Here is a 17,386-nt window from a genome sequence, read left to right on the forward strand (position 1 = left end):
AGTTGGGAGGGAGTTAGTGTAAGCCTTCCAAGTAATATCGAAACAAGGTTTCCATGATCCTGAGGGGGCTAGCTATTGTGAGGAAATGTCATCTATTACAATTTAGTAAAAACTCAGTCATGAGTCCCTTCAGATGGCTATGGGGGCCCATATGCTTGGGGGATGATTGACAACATATATCTTGGAGGGTAGAGATAAAGGAAATTTCCCAAGGAATTTTTGTATGTTAAAGTAGACTTACAGGGTCCTGGGGTTGAGCTAGGACTTTTTTTTTTGCTCTTAGCGGAGTGCTGACATTTTCTAGAGGAAAGTCACTCTGCCTGCCTGGGCTGTAGGTAGTAATGATATTTACTAATTTTTCTCCTGCCTTTGTTTCCCACATCATCATCAAGTTGTATATATTAAATATGTACAGCTTTTTTTAAGTCAGCAAATATATATCTTTAAAAAACACTTTACTAAGGCATGCATATACTGTAGTATATATATGTACAAATATATGGTGTGTGTGTGTGTGTGTGTGTGTGTGTGTGTGGCATATATACTCTCAAAGTACTTTCTCTTCCAAAAAAGGAAAAGAAGAAAACGAAACAATGACTCTGGCAGTTGAAAGAGGCCCATCCTCTGGGTGCGCACAGCATCGGGAAAGCCAGGCTCAGTGCTGGGTACAGCGAGAGCTTTGAGCCAGCTGGACCCAGGTTAGAGTCTGGACCCTGACACTCCATGGAAAGCCCCCAGAGCCTTTTTCAGATTTGAAATGGTTCAAGGCCAGCCCTTGAGTGTTAGTGTGTGCGTGTGTGTGTCAGGGTGGAGATGGGAGTGGAGGGAATCTTCTCCACACTCTAAAATATTCCCTGCCTCATCCCCACATCTGCCCCCTCCCAAGAGGTTCCCCAACCTCAGCTTTGTCCTGGAAGCTGGACCTCCCCCTTCCCTTGGAACCCGAGGAGTTAAGCTAGCACACAGCCTTTCAAACCACTGACCCAGGGGCACTTGGTTGCAGGCACTTTATGCCAGTTTATATGGGATTTGGCCCATACCTTCAGGACAGATTAACTTTGCCCCAGGGGTTTCCCCAGGTTGCTGGGCTGTCTTCCACGCCCACTGAAGGAAGGAGGAGATTCCTCAGGCCTAAGAGTCAGAGATCCTGAATAAAGGGGCAAAGGGAGAGAGGCCTCTCTGGGAAGCTGAGGACAGCCTGCGGTAGAGGGCTGGCGGTGCACGTGCAGGAGCGCTGCCTGAGAGCCACGGGGATTCCGTCCAGACTCCAGCGCCAGGCCTAGACTCCGACCTAGAGGAGAAGCTCCGCGGGAGTTCTCGGGGTCCGACCCAGCCAAGGCGAGAGCGGGCCAGGCAGCGGAAGCCCACGCAGCAGGACGCGGCAGCGGTGGCTGTGAAGGTGTCACCGGAGGTGGTGGCGGCGATGGCTGGGACACCGGCTAAGGCCGAGGGGGCCGGGTGGTGAGTGATGACTTGAAGGCCTCCCGCGCGGGCGAAGCTGAAGGCAGCGGGGCAGATCCTCCGCGCTGGGCGGCCCCGCGGACAGGAGACCCTGGGCGGGGCGGGGGCCTGGGAAGATGGGGCTCAGGTCTCTCTGGCGTCCAGGGCCACGTCCCAGCAGGTGAATGGCTCGGTGCCCCCATGGCTCTGGTGAGGCGGGGCGCTGAGGCGCGGTAACTGGGGGTCTGCGGGCTGGGGAGCCGAGTCCACGTCGCTAAGGTATTCATTTGCCACGTGAAGACACCGAGGCACGGAGAGGGTGACCTCACACCAGAAGTAAGCAGAAGCAGCCCAGCTGGGGTTACAACCCAAGCAGCCGGACCCAGGGCCCGGGACTCCGGTGCGTGTCTGAGCTCCCCAGTTACCCGCCTGTCCGTGCCTTCCTCAGTAACCCGGGGTGCGCGTCACCCTCCTCTGCGTCCCAGGTGCGTGGGTGGGGCGGCAGGTTTTAGAACTGCGGGACAGAGTCCTAGAAGGATACTCGGTGAGTCAGCACCCCTGGCCTCGCCCTGCAGGGAAAGTTCAGAGATGATCAGGAGTGGATGTCAGGGATCTTAGAGGGGACAATTTCTATGGTGGGAAATGGTGGCTTCTTTAGCCTTTAAAAGAGGAAGCAGGGGGACTTTGAGAGGTTGCAGATGACCTACTTATGGGTCCCTAGTCCGGTAAGGTCACCCTGCCAGGGCCTGTGGCAGACAGAAGGCAGGACCTTCTCAGCTTAGGCCTCTGTGCCTACGAAGATGGTCCAGGGGACTTGCTCTTTTGATTTTTCGAGAGAAGTCAGGAATCAGATGGATGTGAAATCTTATTTTTAAATACTGGCAATACTTCAGTCATTAAAAAGTCTGGGGGCTAATCTGACAGTGCTGGTGGGGTCCACATGGGACCTTTGCAGCACGGCCTACAGAGGTGGGGACACAAGGCTTGCAAGAGCCAGGCCACGCAGAGGAGTTTCATAAATTCCAACAGAGAAGTAGAAAGTACTGAGGATGGCAGGTGAGCAAGATCACTCTGATTCCTTAAGAGGCTCTGCTTTTCTAATTTTTTTTTTTTTTTAACACAGTGCATGGGGGTCTCTGTTAGCTCTGAAGCCTTCCTCTCCCTGCTTTCTCACAATCTGGTCCATCTCAAAAAGCCAGGCTGCAGTCCCAGGGATGGGTTCATTTCCCTCTTCCCCAGAACCTTGCTGTCATCAGCAGAGCAGCCTGGTGCTTGCAAGAAATCAGGGCTTCAAGTTGGCATTTGCCTTCCCTGTGGCTGGCAGATGGGCTTTCTGTGACCAGAGCCTGTGTTGTGGACAAATATGATTCTGAAATAGGTGTAATATGGGGAGGGGAGACTCCATTCCCACACTTTGAGCTCGGTCCCCATCAATGTACTATTCCTCCCTCCTCCCTCCTTCCTGGCTTCCTTGTTGCTCACAGACAAATGCAAGCTTGGAGTGGGAGGGGAAGCAGGACTGGCTTCCTTCCTCAATCTGGCAATCCCCGAGAAGTCAGGAGGTGGCTTTCCATTAAGGACTCAGGAGATGGGGTGACAAACCTTTTTCCACAAGAGTCTGTTGATGCTCTGAAGTCTAAAATGATTCTCACATGGAAATTAAACCAGCTCTGTCTTGCATTGAGGCAGCCACAGTGCCACGTCTTACTGTGGTGTGAAGCTGTTGAACCCAGCCAGAGGTGAGCCACATCCTCTCGTGCCCTCCCACACACCAGGACACCTGCCGGCCCTCCAGGTCTGCAGATCCCTGGGCTCTTGCCTTGGGCTGGTGGAGGTTGGGAGTAAGTAGTCTTTGCACGATGATGCCTTATTAGCCTTGTGGGTTTGTATGAAGTCATTCAGAGCAGGTGGGAAGCCAGGTTTTTAGATGGACAACAGAGTGTGAAGTGGCTGTTTCCTGCCTCCTATCCATGCATTTTCTTGCTGTGCAGAAAGTGTTTCTGGAGTGCAGGTCCATTAATGTGCAGAAACCCTGTTTTAGGAGTGGTGTTTGGACAGAGTGCCCTTGCCAGGAAGCCAACCTTGCAGACCATTCCTGGGGTCTTCACCCACCTGGAAACCAGAAGCTCACTGCCTTCCCAGGTCCGAACTCCATCTCCCTTTTTCCCAGCATAATGACAAATAGAAAGATGGATATAACCTGGATATAAACTATATGATTAGCTCTTTTACAGGAGGATGGTTAGCTTTTTGAAAGGTTTTACCATGATATTCATTCCCTTGATTATCAATATTTGAAATAAAACTCATTTGCATAGCTTTACAGAACCATGGGTACTGGGCAAATCAAGTCACAGCTTCCATCCCCTCATTTCTCAGTGACTTCTGCCATGTGCAGTCCCTTTGCTGTTATAAGGCTATTTTATTATTGTGACCTTCGTGTGTGGACAAGTCATGACCCTCACGTGGGCTGTCTTCCAGGGTGGAGGAGGCGGCATGGACTCTGTCTACAAGGGGTTGTAGTAGTGAGCAAAGGGACAGGAAGCTCGGAGGTGTGCTGGCAGGTCCAGGACACATGGTGCCAGAGCGGGCGCAGGGACTCTTGACTTCTCCTCCAGTCCCTTGAGTACCCCTGCAGGCCTGCTCCTCCATTGTCTCTACACCCCACTTGGTCAAACAGACACTTTTAGGAGATGGTTATTTGCACTTTCTGAGCTCAAGGACTAAGTAGTCAATGTCAGATATCTAGGTCATGGTCTCTTACAGTCTTGCTGTCCAATGTGGGGTGCATTTGTGGAGAATCACTGATTCAGAACATGGCAGGGGCCAGAGCCCAGGACACTAACTTATCTCTCCTGGGATGGCAGAGAAGTTCTGAACCCCGACTGTGGTGATCCAGCAGACCCAAAAAATTATTGTAGGGGCTGAAAATTCTCTCCCAGGATTGAGGGGATGATTCTACATGAGTGTCTGGTTCTGGATTTTTCTTGGGTCAAAAGGAGTGGTAACCAAGAGTTTTTGAGTAACAGGGTCTGCCCCAAACTTTCCGAAGTTCCTTTAGGGACTCCTTGCATGAAAAGGGGAGTGAAGGAAAGGAATTGCCTTCCAGCCTTGGGTCCAGTTGAAGCCACGAGGAGAAGCAACAGCCTATCCATGATCACTTCGATTTTACTTCAGGTGTCCTGTCAGCGTTGTGGCTTTCTATTCCCACTGACCCTGGGGCAGAGCCCACCCTGTCCTGGTCCTGCATGCCTGCCAGTTTCCCATCAGTGTGGCCAACAGTTTCCTGACCACAAGTATTGTTCTTTTTTTTTTTTTTTTTTTTAGATTTTTATTTATTTTTATTTGACAGACACAGATCACAAGTAGACGGAGAGGCAGATAGAGAGAGAGAGAGGAGGAAGCAGGCTCCCCGCTGAGCAGAGAGCCCGATGCGGGACTCGATCCCAGGACCCCGAGATCATGACCTGAGCCGAAGGCAGCGGCTTAACCCACTGAGCCACCCAGGCGCCCCACAAGTATTGTTCTAAGGTCATTATTCCAAAGGTCCACCTGTCTGTCTATCCAAACATATGCCAACCCCTCAACTACTTTGGTTTATTTTATTCTCTGGTTGTTCCATCTTACTGGTCATCCTTAGGGCCGTCCTGTCCCTGCCTTTACTATCCCCCATGCAGAACTGGATGGGCTTATAGAAAAGCCAGTGGTGTGTATCAGTAACAGAACATTCATTTAGAGCCATCAGGTCTCAGGGCCGCGTGTTCCAGACTCACAACAGGTACTTTGCATCCATTCCCCTCAACCTTTCCAGAAGCCAGCTTGTAGGTGGCTTATCTCCCTTTACAGGTGAGGAATCTGATGCTTGGCTCAGGGTCATGGGGTAGGTGTGGGCACAGGCTGGGGTGGTCATGGAGCCCAGTACTTTCCCCTTCTCGGGCTTGGCATGAGCTCCGCTGCCCTGTCACATGACGGAGGACTCGAGGCTGGGATGTTCTGCCCTCTGCCAGGCTCTGTGCACTGGTGGTGCCTGAGCTGGCAGGAAGGCAGCAGACGCGCAAGAGGGCACATTTGCCTCACTTGTGAAGAACAGATGCAGTTTGTGGCTGGGCCTGTACCGTAATCTGTCATAAATCAGAAGTTACGCAGAGGGCAAGGAAGACCTCTCATGCATTCTGCGGGTTCTGTGTGCTTATTAACTAGCGGCTCCCTGACTTCCTCTGTGACAAGGAACCCATCACATGGCTGGGTGCTGTCAGTTCCGCATACAGCAGAGCTCCTGTTCTCTGCATGAGGCTGTCCTCCAAACTCTAGCAAGAGTGACATTTGGGAGCAAATACTCTGATACTCATTAAAAGTTTTCCTTTGAAATGCTTCCTTTGAGGCTCACCAAGAAACTCCTCAAGGTGGAAGACGTCATGAAGCTGCTGTGCTGCATCTCTAAGAATAAGAAGATAAAGCTGGCTGTCAGGTACTCTGTGAGGAGCGCCCTGATCACAGGAGGTGTGGCCTTCATCTGTGGTCTGGTCGGGGGCCCACTCGGACTAGCTGTTGGTACGTGTAAGCGTCCTGAAGGGGCAGCCAGCCTAGGGAGTGTTGTGAAAAAGTCCTTGAAACCACAAAGACAGTGCGCCTGGGTGGCTCAGTTGTTAAGCATCTGCCTTCGGCTCAGGTCATGATCCTGGGATCCAGCCCCACCTCGGCTCTCTGCTCAGCAGGAAGCCTGCTTATCCCTCTCCCACCACCCTGCTTGTGTTCCCTCCCTCCCTGTGTCTCTCTCTGTCAAATAATAAATAAAATCTTAAAAAAGAAAAGAGAGAGAGAGAAAGAAAGAAACCACAGAGACCATATAGAAGTCTCTGTCCTGTGGGAGATGTTTGTCGAGTTGAGGTTGCTTCTGTGACATGATCTTTGTGGCCTTAATTCATCCTATTGAAGACACAGCTTCTGAGAGTGATGGTCGCGGAAATGCTGGGCATTCTTTCAAATGGCATGTGTGTCATGCAAACCTGGAGGGTGCCTCTCCCCTCAGGGATATGTCCTAGCCCTCTGAAGATATCAGGGTGTCCTGGGTCCCTTGGATGGTGTCTTTTCCCTGTCTCCATTAAGTGTCACTACAGAAGGGAACCACGGAGGAAGCTGGGATTTACTGAGCACCTCTTAGGAGCAGATGCTGTCTGGCCATGTTAAATGAGCTCATTCAAGGAGATCACCCCATTCTGAAGCCAACAGTCTAATTCAGAAAAAGCAACAAACTATCCCAGGATGGTCATCCCTGTCCACCGCTTTTGCCACCCGCTTCAACTTGAGAGACAGTTTTTGGTTATGAATGAAGGTTTGGCTGGTTTTCCCATCATTTCTTGGAGCTAGGATGGGGTTGCTTTCTATGTCTTAGGAGTAGGAAGGATTCTGGTGTGTTCTGAACCATGGGCCAGGGTGGCCTCAGAGAGCGGGCTGCTGTGTGGGTCTGACGTGAGGAGGGGCTGGAATACACTTCCCGCGAGGTGCCTCAGATGGACCCTGCAGCACAGGAGAGTGACAAAGGCATGGTCTGCTGCATTGGGCACAGCAGATACATCACTGAATGCCTGCTCTGTGCAGGGCAGCCTGTGCTGGGGACGTGGGAGAGCTCACAGCACTGCCTGCAGTCCTACCATGAACACAGGCTGGGGAGGTGACTGCCTGTCTGCCCAGGTTGGCTTCTGTTTCCGGCTCCCGGCATGGCTTCCTGCCCTGTTCTGCCTTTCTGTGGCAGGATTGGCATTCAAGGACATTTCATGATGCAGAGCTCACACTGGGGAGTAAATCAGTGTGTGGGTGACCCCAGACCTTCCACCTGTACATTTCCCTTTCCCACCTGTGTATTAGGGAGTCGTGACTGCAGCTTCTCACCATCCAAGGAGCAGCTAGTGGGGGAGGAAACGTGGCCACGGCCTCCTTCCTCAGTGATATTCTTTTTTTTTTTTTTAAAGATTTTATTTATTTATTTGACAGAGAAATCACAAGCAGGCAGAGAGGCAGGCAGAGAGAGAGAGGAGGAAGCAGGCTCCCTGCTGAGCAGAGAGCCCGATGCGGGGCTCGATCCCAGGATTCTGAGATCATGACCTGAGCCGAAGGCAGCGGCTTAACCCACTGAGCCACCCAGGCACCCCCTCAGTGATATTCTTTATCTCTGTCCCTGTCCCTCCATCTAATGTGCTCAGGGGAGGGCTTGATGGGATCGTTTATCCTACAGCTGTTCCCAGATGCCATTGTGGGAGCACATATCTTATTTAGATTCTGTCAGAGCTGGTAGAGAACAGGATATCTGCCAGGGGAACCCGGGGATTTGCTCCTTGAAGCCACTAGTCGTGGGTGGAGCATCATTTTACCCAGAAAACCAAGGAATTTTCTCTTGTCCAAAGAGTTAGTAATTTGCTGGTTGATATTCCTGGCAATTTTTTGAATGAAGTGCTCCTCTAAATCAAATATTGACGTTCTCATAAAGGTTTAGTGCAGATGAGTGCATCTCTCGTCGGCGCTAAGCACTTCACAGATGTTGTGGGGAGAAGTTCAGTAAAACTTGTAAATGACTGATTTCCCCTCCCTGAATCCTCCCTTCTTTTGGAGCAGAAGGGAAGGGTGACCAGGGGCAGCACTCAGTCTCCTGGGCCTGATGCTGGCCTGGGCTCAGCCCCAGGGGATCTGTGTGCCTCCAGAAGCCTCCACCCTTGGCTTCCTGAGAGGGAGCAGCTTTTACTGCTTGTTGGCTGGGTCCAGCCCACTACCGGGTTCTCTCTGGCCTGGGCTGTATTCTCTCAGATAAACCTCTAATTCTGCAATAGTTGTAGAATTAGAGACAAGTTGGTGAGACCGTGCAGAGAACGCCCACATATCCCTCACCCAGTTCCCGTAACATTACCACCACGGTGCACTTGTGAAAAGTAAGAAACCAACACTGACGCGTCCCTACTAACTGGTCTCTAGACTTTCTTTGTACTTTGCCCGTTTTTGCATTACGATCTTTTCCTGTCCCAGAATCCAGCTCAAGGGATCACAGAGTATTTAATCCTCATGTCTCCTTACTTCATCTCCTCAGCTCTGTGACAGTGACTCAGACTTTGGTGCGTTCGTGGCCTGGGTACTGATGAGGAGTCCCCTATACCGCAGACAGCAGTGGAGTGTCTGTCTCATAGCGCCATTTCAGGGACATGTGACACCCACAGCCTCCCTGACTGTGTCCACCTTATCACCTGGTTAAGGTGGTGTTTGCTGGTTTGTCCACTGTGGAGTCAGTGTCTCCCCTTTCCATGCTCTGCTCTTTCAGAGAGAGTCACTAAGTCCAGTTGGGCTGCATCTATTAATATCTGATGACTGATATTTAATAATCATGGAAGCTTTTCCAGGATACACATGTGGGATTCCGTGTGGTAGCAGTGGGCTGGCGAGGGGTAGCCCCCGCCCCTTAGACACAACCCCATTCTTCATCACCCACAGGCTCACTCAGTCCTCTTCACTTCTCCAAGCTACCTGCCTGCCCTCTGAGGGTGCCTGAGTTTGAGACCCCTGCCCCAGGGCGCCTTCCTTAGCAGACCTGCCCCCACCTGATCAGATAGAACTTTCCATTGACATAAGGGCTTCAAGTCCCAACATCGTGCATCTGAAATTTGATCATAAATATTTACCTTTAAAAATAATGGTTTTGCCCTTTTGGGGTCAGAGGAAGAGAAATAGTTGAATGAGTTATATTCGACAGTTATCATCATATAGCTCTTGAGGGCTGGCATGAAAAGCAGTTGCTTCCCGAGGAAAGGTTCCCTTCTCTGTCCCCAGGTCCTTTAACCCCGGGATTTCACTGGAAACCTCCAAAGCTCAGGGCAAAGAGCATATTATGGAGAAAACTCAGCCTCACCACTGAGATGATTCTCCTTGCAAATGCACTGGCTTCTCAGCTCTGTCCTTTAAGATGAGAGTTTTGTGGGAAGCAGGAAACCTGTGGACCCTAGAGAAGATTTCAGTTCTCAGAGCTGTGCAGTGGGAGATACTTTGTGCTGCATCTGTGAGTATAGAGCTTAGGGAAGGGCACGTATGGGTGTCAGTTATCTGAGCCAAATGGACTGAGGACCCCAGAAACCCTTGCCGCCTACACCCTGGGGTGGAGCGGACACGAAGCCGAGCCTGTTCCCACCCGTGTGTGCATGTGCTCACTCGTCACGGCGGTGGACGTGCTCCCAGCAAGGGTCTGAGGCCACCATTTATGAATAAGGACCAACTAACTGAACCTTCCTTGTTTTCTAGGGGGGGCTGTCGGGGGACTCTATAGTGCATGGATGAAAAGAGGACAGTTCAAGCCGATTCCTGAGGTCATAATGGAGCTGCCGCCCAGTGAGCAGCAAAAGCTCTATAATGAAGTCATGGCCATCCTCGGGCACCTGTGCTGGATGGACACTATGGAGCTGACCATGCTGGTCATGAGCAGCAAAGCTCTGAAGCAGCAGCTTCTGGCCATGGTGAAAGAGTTCCTCAAAGGCCTTGCACATTGACTACAGACCTCCTCCTGGGAAGTGGAGGTCACTTAGATGATTCTTTGACCCATAGGATGGTGGGCCATTTAGACGCTTCTCCTTGGGGGCACCTGGGTGGCTCAGTGGGTTAAAGCCTCTGCCTTCGACTCAGGTCATGATCTCAGGGTCTTGGGATGGAGCCCCGCATCGGGCTCTCTGCTCAGCAGGGAGCCTGCTTCTCCCTCTCTCTCTGCCTGCCTCTCTGCCTACTTGTGATCTCTCTCTGTCCAATAAATAAATAAAAGCTTTAAAAAAAAAGCAAAATGAAACAAAACAAAACAAAAAACCCCCATGGTAGATGGTTCTCCTAACTCATAGAGGTGAATGTGGGGTTGGGGAAAGCCTCACCCATTCATTGCTCATGTATTGGGCCCAGCTGTCCCAGACCCAGGGGACACGGGGTCCTAGTCAGAGTTCTAGCCCCTATGTCAGCTGAAGTCCCTCCCCTGGCCACCCTGCCTTCATTCCTGGGAAAAACCCTGACCCAACTTCTGGGCAGTTTCGGGTCAGACGGAGCAGATCTTGCTGAGCGAAGTCAGTGTGGACTAGCTGGGTCCTGGGGTGACTGTGATGGGCGCTGGGCCTGAGAGGACAGGCTGGACCTCAAGTCTTATCTCCCCTAGGAGGTAAGAGCACTTTCCGGGCTTTCCCCTCAGGCTCGCCTCTTGGCTTCTGTGGTTTTAGTATTCTTACTTCTGTGTTTCCTTGGCAAAAATCTTCATTTTTAAAAAAATTTCGAATAGGTGATACCAGCCTGGTACTTTGAAGACTCCAGATGGTACAAATGGAAATCAAGGCTTCCTCTGGCATGAACTCTGCCCCAGGCCCTCCCCAGAGGCAGCCCCTGTACCGATTTCTTGGGCATTCCTTAACTCAGTTTTTACGTAGTCTTTGAAAACCATTCATTTCCTTTTATTTGTCAATAATGTTTATTGGTGAAAGTTTAGAACAATCTATCCAGAAAAGGATAGTGACAACATGACAAATTTTACCACCCAGAAAATCACTCTTACACATTTGGTATGTTTCATACAAACCTTTTAATGCTATGTATGCGTCTTTCCGGCATATATACATTCTCCCTGTTTAGACCTGTTTGAATGCTTTCACCAATTAACATTTAATAACATTTGTGATGTAGTTTAAATTCCTTGTAACTGTGTTTCCTGGATGTATAATATTCTGTTGTATTTAGCCCTATCCCTGGTGTGGTTTTCATTGCTGCGATGAACAGTGTTGTGTTAACATTCTGCTTGTGCTGTAGTCTGTAATAGTCTTTGGGATCGATGCCTCAAGGTGAAATTGCTGGATTAAAAAGTATGTAATATTTTTTATTTTTAATTTAATATTTAAATTAAATTAATATTTAATTATTTAATTAAAATTTAATATTTAATTTAATTTTAATATTTTTTATTTTTAAGCTTGTTAAATTCTGTCAAAATTCATTCAAGGTTGTCACTATTGATAACTTGTTCTCCTTGCCAGGGTTTGGGGGTACACATCTCACCGCATCCTCATCAAGAAATGGGATGATAGTGTCTTCTATGTTTTTGTTACAGATTTTATTTATTTCTGCGAGAGAGAGAGCAAGAAAGAGTGAGTGTGAGTTGGGGGGAGGGGCAGCGGGAGAAGCAGAGCCTAATGTGGGACTCAGATCATGAACTAAGCTGAAGGCAAATGATTAACCAACTGAGCCACCCAGTCACCCCAGGATGATAATGTCTTGAACATTATTGATTTGATGGGTGATTACAGACATCTTGGTTTGATTAGTTTTTCTTTGCTAGTGGGTGTGATAAGGCTGGGCTCACCTGTTGGTGGCCATCTTCCCAGGTGGAGTTGAAAGCCCCCCAGACCCTCATTGCTAGTTCCCAGCAGAGGGTGAGGTGGCCCCGGCTTGAGCAGAGGGCTGGCTGTGGGTTGGCCCCCTGTGGTTGGCTGGGCGATGGCAGCAAGATAGGCAGGAAACAGCAGTGGGCTGCCAGCAGGGCAAGGAGGCAGCTGAGGAGGAAGCCTTGGTGGGGGGACCCAGTAATTATAAAAAGAAACCATCTATTCTATGAGTGTTAACATGAACTTTTTTATTTCTGATTTTTGAGATGTTGGGCTTGGAAATAAACATGACTGAGGTGTGTTGCAATGCGGGGCAGAGGCTATCGGGTTTGGAAGGAAGTGATCTCCTCCCATTACTTATTATAAGGTGCCTTCTGGAGGGCAAGTAGGGGCATCCTCTCTGTTTTCCCTCCCTGCCTTCCTGGGTCACCTGCAGGGCCAGCATGTGCTCCCCAAGGAGACCTTTTATGAAATTCCCTGGGAAAGAGAGCTGGGGTCTTCCTGAGGTTTTAATAAGGCATCAGCCACATCTCCTGCAGCCTTTTTTGCGTATAAACCTGAATGTCTCTAATTCTGAACAATCAACATATGACAACTAAGAAATGCCAGGATTTTTCTATACCACACAGGGAAAGGGAAGCTGAAAAGTGTTTCTCTAGACTATGGAGATGGTGACTGTTCTTTAATTTGTGTAAATTTTAAGGGAAGGACAGTACTCATTCTCATTTGCAACTGAGAAAATGCCAGGATAATATCCAGGAAGCTTGTGTTACATAACAATTAATTGGTAAAAATTAAAAAAAAAATGTTCAATACCAGAACTGGCAGAAAGAGGCAGCCACCTCACAGAGCGCAGGCGCGTAACCACGGGGCGCCTGAGGACGTACCTGGTGATGCCTTCCACTGGGAGGGTGATTTGAAGAAAAAAGTCACAGGAACCATAAAACTGTATATATTTCCCAGTCAACATATTTCACTTCGGGGGAAACACTACAACAAAATAATTCAAGTGGAAAGAAGATAGAGATAGTCATAGCACTGAGGTTTACGGCAGCAGGAGAGAAGAGAGCCAGCCCAGGGCTGAGCAACAGGGACAGAGTCAAGCTGCATTTGTGCAGTATCATGACCGATTTTAATAAGTAGTAAATGGGGATGGGTGTGTGAAGTTCAGTAACACTGCTCCGCACACATTATTTACCTTACAGCAATCTCACACATGCGTGCATGCGAGGGGGGAATAAAGAGAAAGACCAATTGTAACAGGTGCTGGGGACCTACCAGCTTCCCGAGCAATAGGACCATGGCTAATAGGAAGCAGAGCAGGAAGCCGACAATCTCCATGTTTGGGAATCTTGTTCCTGGGGCAATTCCAGTGTTGGAAAATGGGCGTTACTTTTCTGTCCCTAAGCCAAACAAGAACCAGCCTGGTCCCCAGCTCCCCGGGGCTGCCTCCCAGGGACAGTCCAAGGCTACCTGGACTGTGTCCCGACAAGGCTGTGTTCTCACGAGTCTACACCAGAGGCCCTACCTCCTCAGAGGCACAGCCCCGCTGTAAAAAACGCATGTGTAAGGCACATCCCCGGGTGGCAGAACAGGCGCCCATCAACCACAGCACAAGGGCCTGCCATGCTGGGAGCCGTTTTCAATGTGGGGTCCTCTCTCTAGCGTCTCTCCAACAGAATCTCATACAAGCCACAAATGTGAACCACATATATAATTTTAGATTTTCTAGTAACCACATTTTTAAAAGTAAGAAGAAACATGAAATTCATTTAATAATTTAACCCCATATCCCAACATATTATTATTTCAACATGTAATTGATATAAAAGATTATTGAGATCTTTTCCTTTTTTAAAAATATTAAGTCTTTGAAACCTGGTGTGTATATTTTGCACTTGTAGCATATCTCCATTCTGACTATCAACGTGTCAACGCACGTATGGCCTGTGGCTACCATATCAGGTATGACAACTCTGTAAGATACAATGATAAGAAATGTAAAGATGAAAGATTTTTCTTTTCCACTTGGTTGCCAGTGATGTAGACATCCCCTGTAAGATCTGGGGGCCTCTTTCTGTCCCTTCTCTGTTGTGAAGTTCAGCATCTGGGCTTCTTGGAGGTCAAGAGTAGGTTGGATGGTGCTGTTGACTGAACTGTGTGCATGCCAGATTCATATGCTGAAGCCCTAACCCCCCATGTAATGGCATTTACTGGTACCATTACTGGTGGTGGGGCCTTTGGGAGGTGATGAGGATCAATGAGGCCATGGTGGGGACCCCAAAATGGGATTAGAGCCCTTATGAGAAGAGACACCAGAGACCTCACTCACTCTCTCTCTGTTTTGTGAGGACACAGTGGGAGGACAGCTGTCTGTAAGCAAGGGCTCCCATCAGAATCCAACCATGCTGGCAACCTGTTCTGGGGCTCCCAGCCTCCACACTGGGAACAGTAAATGTCCATTGTTAAGTACAAGTCCACTGTTAGTTAAGTACCCAGTCTTTGGTATTTATTGTGGCAGCCCAAGCCCACTGAGACAGATGGGGTATTGGGGGAGTTGAGGACTACTGGTGACTCCCTCCCCACCCTCTCTAATTAGATTTGGGGGTGATGGCATTGTCTTCCTGTGTTGAGAAGACAGGCTGGCCTCTGCATGACTAAAGATCTCCTCCTTGCAATGACCCTGACCATCGTCAGGAGAGAGCTGCTACCTGCAGCCACTAAGAACCAGCTTTCTCGGGCGCCTGGGTGGCTCAGTGGGTTAAGCCGCTGCCTTCGGCTCAGGTCATGATCTCAGGGTCCTGGGATCGAGTCCCGCATCGGGCTCTCTGCTCATCAGGGAGCCTGCTTCCCTCTCTCTCTGCCTGCCTCTCTGCCTACTTGTGATCTCTGTCTGTCAAATAAATAAATAAAATCTTTAAAAAAAAAAAAAAAAAAGAACCAGCTTTCTCCTTACATCCCAGCACAGAGAGCCCTCAGAGGCCTTGGATCCCTCCATTCTCTCCCACTGCACCTGTTTCAGTTCATCATCGCTAAGCTCAGAGGGGGCGGCAATGTTGCTGGCAAGTATCCTGCATTTTCCCAGCCTACTTCCACTCCCACTAACCTCTTCCTCCAGCTCCCAACCCTCGTCCTCTGCTTCTCTGCAGTACTGACTTGATGCCTGTGTCACTGCAGAAAGGAGAGAAAGTGCACTGCTGACATCAGTGCCCATCTCTCCTCCTAGTACTAAACACTGACCTTGACCTTGACGAAGCCAGCCCCTCTACTGGGCACCCTTCTCCCTCTGGAGGCTGCTGCTCCAGTCATTCTCCTCCCCCTTCATCACCATTCCCAGTTCCGTGCAGGGTGTGGTCCAGCAGTACACACACATGGGTTATTTCTCCCACAGTAAAAAAAAAACAAGAAAAATGTCAACAAGTTATTGGGATAATCCCACGGTGAGTAATTGTTTTTACAACAGATGTTTCTGGAACAGATGTATAACCACATGCAAAAAAGTGAAGTTAGACAACCCTCATCTTAAAACATATAAATAATTAACTCAAAATATGTCACTTCAGAGGTGAAAACAGGGATAACTCTTTTTGACTTTGTATGAAACAATGTGTCTTATATATGACAGAAAAACACAAAGGACCAAAAAAAAATAGATAAATGGGACTTCATCAAGATTAAAATCTTTTGCTCTTTGAAGGACACTGCCAAGAAAGTGAAAAAAAATGCAGGATGGGAGAAAATTACAAATCAAGTATCTGATAAAGGACTAGTAGCTAGACTATATAAAGAACACTCATAGCTCAACAATAAAGAGACAAAAAATCCAGTTCAAAAATGGGGAAAAGATTTGCATAGACATTTTTCCAAAAATGATATTCAGATGGCCAATAAGCACATGAGAAGGTCCTCAACATCATTAGTCATCAAAACCACAGTGAGACACTGCTTCTCCCCTACTCTGACAGCTAGAATAAAAAAGGCAATGACAAGTGCTGCTGAGGTTGGGAAGAAATTGGAACATTTATACTTTGCTTGTGGGAACATAAAATGGTGCAGCTACTTTGGAAAACAGTTCGGCAGTTCCTCGAAATATTAAGCATAGAGTTACCATAATATCAAGTAATTCCAGTCCTAGGTATATGCTGCAGAGGACTGAAAACATGTCCATACAAAACCTTGTATATGGATATCCATTAGCAGGATTTTTAACAGCCAAAAGTGTTTGCAACTTCAATGCCCATCATCTGATGAATGGATAAATAAGATATGGTCTATACATTGTATACAAGATGCAAGGGGAAATTATTTAGCTAAAAAAAGAATTATATATGGATACATGGTACAACATAAGAGGAACTTGGAAAGATGCTAAAAGGAAGAAGCCAGTCACAAAGGACCACAAATGATTCCATTCACATGAGATGTCAGAATAAGCAAACCAATAGACTAATGGCAGATGGAGGGTAGTCAGGAGCTAGGGGAGGGGAGAATGGGCAGTGGGGTTTCTCTGCGGGGTGGTGAAAATCCCCTGGAATTTGACAGTAGGATGGGTGCACAGTCTTATGAATACACTAGCAATCACTGAATGGCCCTCCCCCTGCCCCTTCTCTTCCTCTCTCTCACTCTTTCTCAAATAAATAAAATCTTTTAAAAAAGAAAAACAACTTTTCCATCTCTAGCCACTGCTCCATTTCTCTCTTTCCCCTTGCAGTGAAATTCCTCAGATGACTTCACCAGTTTGGCTCCCATTCTCTGGGTGCTTTCTGGCAAGTCCCTGTTTCCACCACCCCACTAAATGGTCTCCAATCATGGTGGCCACCTTGTAGGTAACCACTGCAAGTGGCGTCAAGTTACTGAACACAAGCTGGTTCTTGGTCCTCCTGCCACCTGACCACCCCCTGGGCAGCGTCTGGCAGGCTGCTCCCTTATGCTCACTGCTGCTGCTGCACTGCCCCAGCCCTCTTCCCCCCTTGGCTGGCTGTTCCTCCTTCTCCACCCCTGCTGCTCCCATGTCCACCCTCTCCTGTGGGGCTCTAGTTTCACACAGTGCTAGTCAGATCAGACTTCCTTCCTGGCTCTATTCCCTCCCCCATAACAGCTCATTTGGTCTCCAACTTTATACCTGGAAACTGAGCTTCTGATACCCACACTCCCCACTCAAAGATCACAACAAACAATCACTATAACCAGCCAGGACCTGCTTCATCTCCCTTGCTTCTCAGTCATCTCCAGCTGTTCTCTCCCTCTCTTGTTCTGTCAGCCACACTGGCCTCTCCCAGCTCCATTACCAGGCACGGGACATCCCCACCCCAGGACATTTGTACTTGTGGCTTCCTCTGCCTTGGACGTTCTTCTCCCAGATATCTGCCTCATTTCCTTCAGGTCTTGACTCAAGTTCACATTTTCAGTGACACCTTGCCTGGCTACTCGATCTGAGATTGTAGCCACCCAGCCCCCACTGCCCCCCTCTCTGCATTGTTGTTATCTGTAGACTCAGTCCTTGTAACATCCTCCATTATATACTTATTCCCGCCCACCTCCACGGAGAGGACCTACATCAAGAAGAAAAG

The 17,386-nt window shown here is 48.8% G+C and overlaps 1 protein-coding gene across 1 annotated transcript; it reads left to right on the plus strand.

Annotated features, from left to right (window-relative positions):
• The first annotated feature begins 1,204 nt into the window (after positions 1-1,204).
• Positions 1,205-9,959, plus strand: LOC116865922 (protein C19orf12 homolog). The gene is made up of 3 exons (XM_032854589.1): positions 1,205-1,461; positions 5,822-5,991; positions 9,715-9,959. Exons 1-3 carry the CDS (start codon positions 1,424-1,426, stop codon positions 9,957-9,959), a joined length of 453 nt encoding a protein of 150 aa, XP_032710480.1. The 5' UTR covers positions 1,205-1,423.
• Positions 9,960-17,386: the final 7,427 nt, after the last annotated feature.

Source organism: Lontra canadensis, unplaced genomic scaffold (assembly GCF_010015895.1).
Source record: "Lontra canadensis isolate GAN:19392208 unplaced genomic scaffold, GSC_riverotter_1.0 scaffold8, whole genome shotgun sequence".
Taxonomy (NCBI): Eukaryota; Metazoa; Chordata; class Mammalia; order Carnivora; family Mustelidae; genus Lontra; species Lontra canadensis.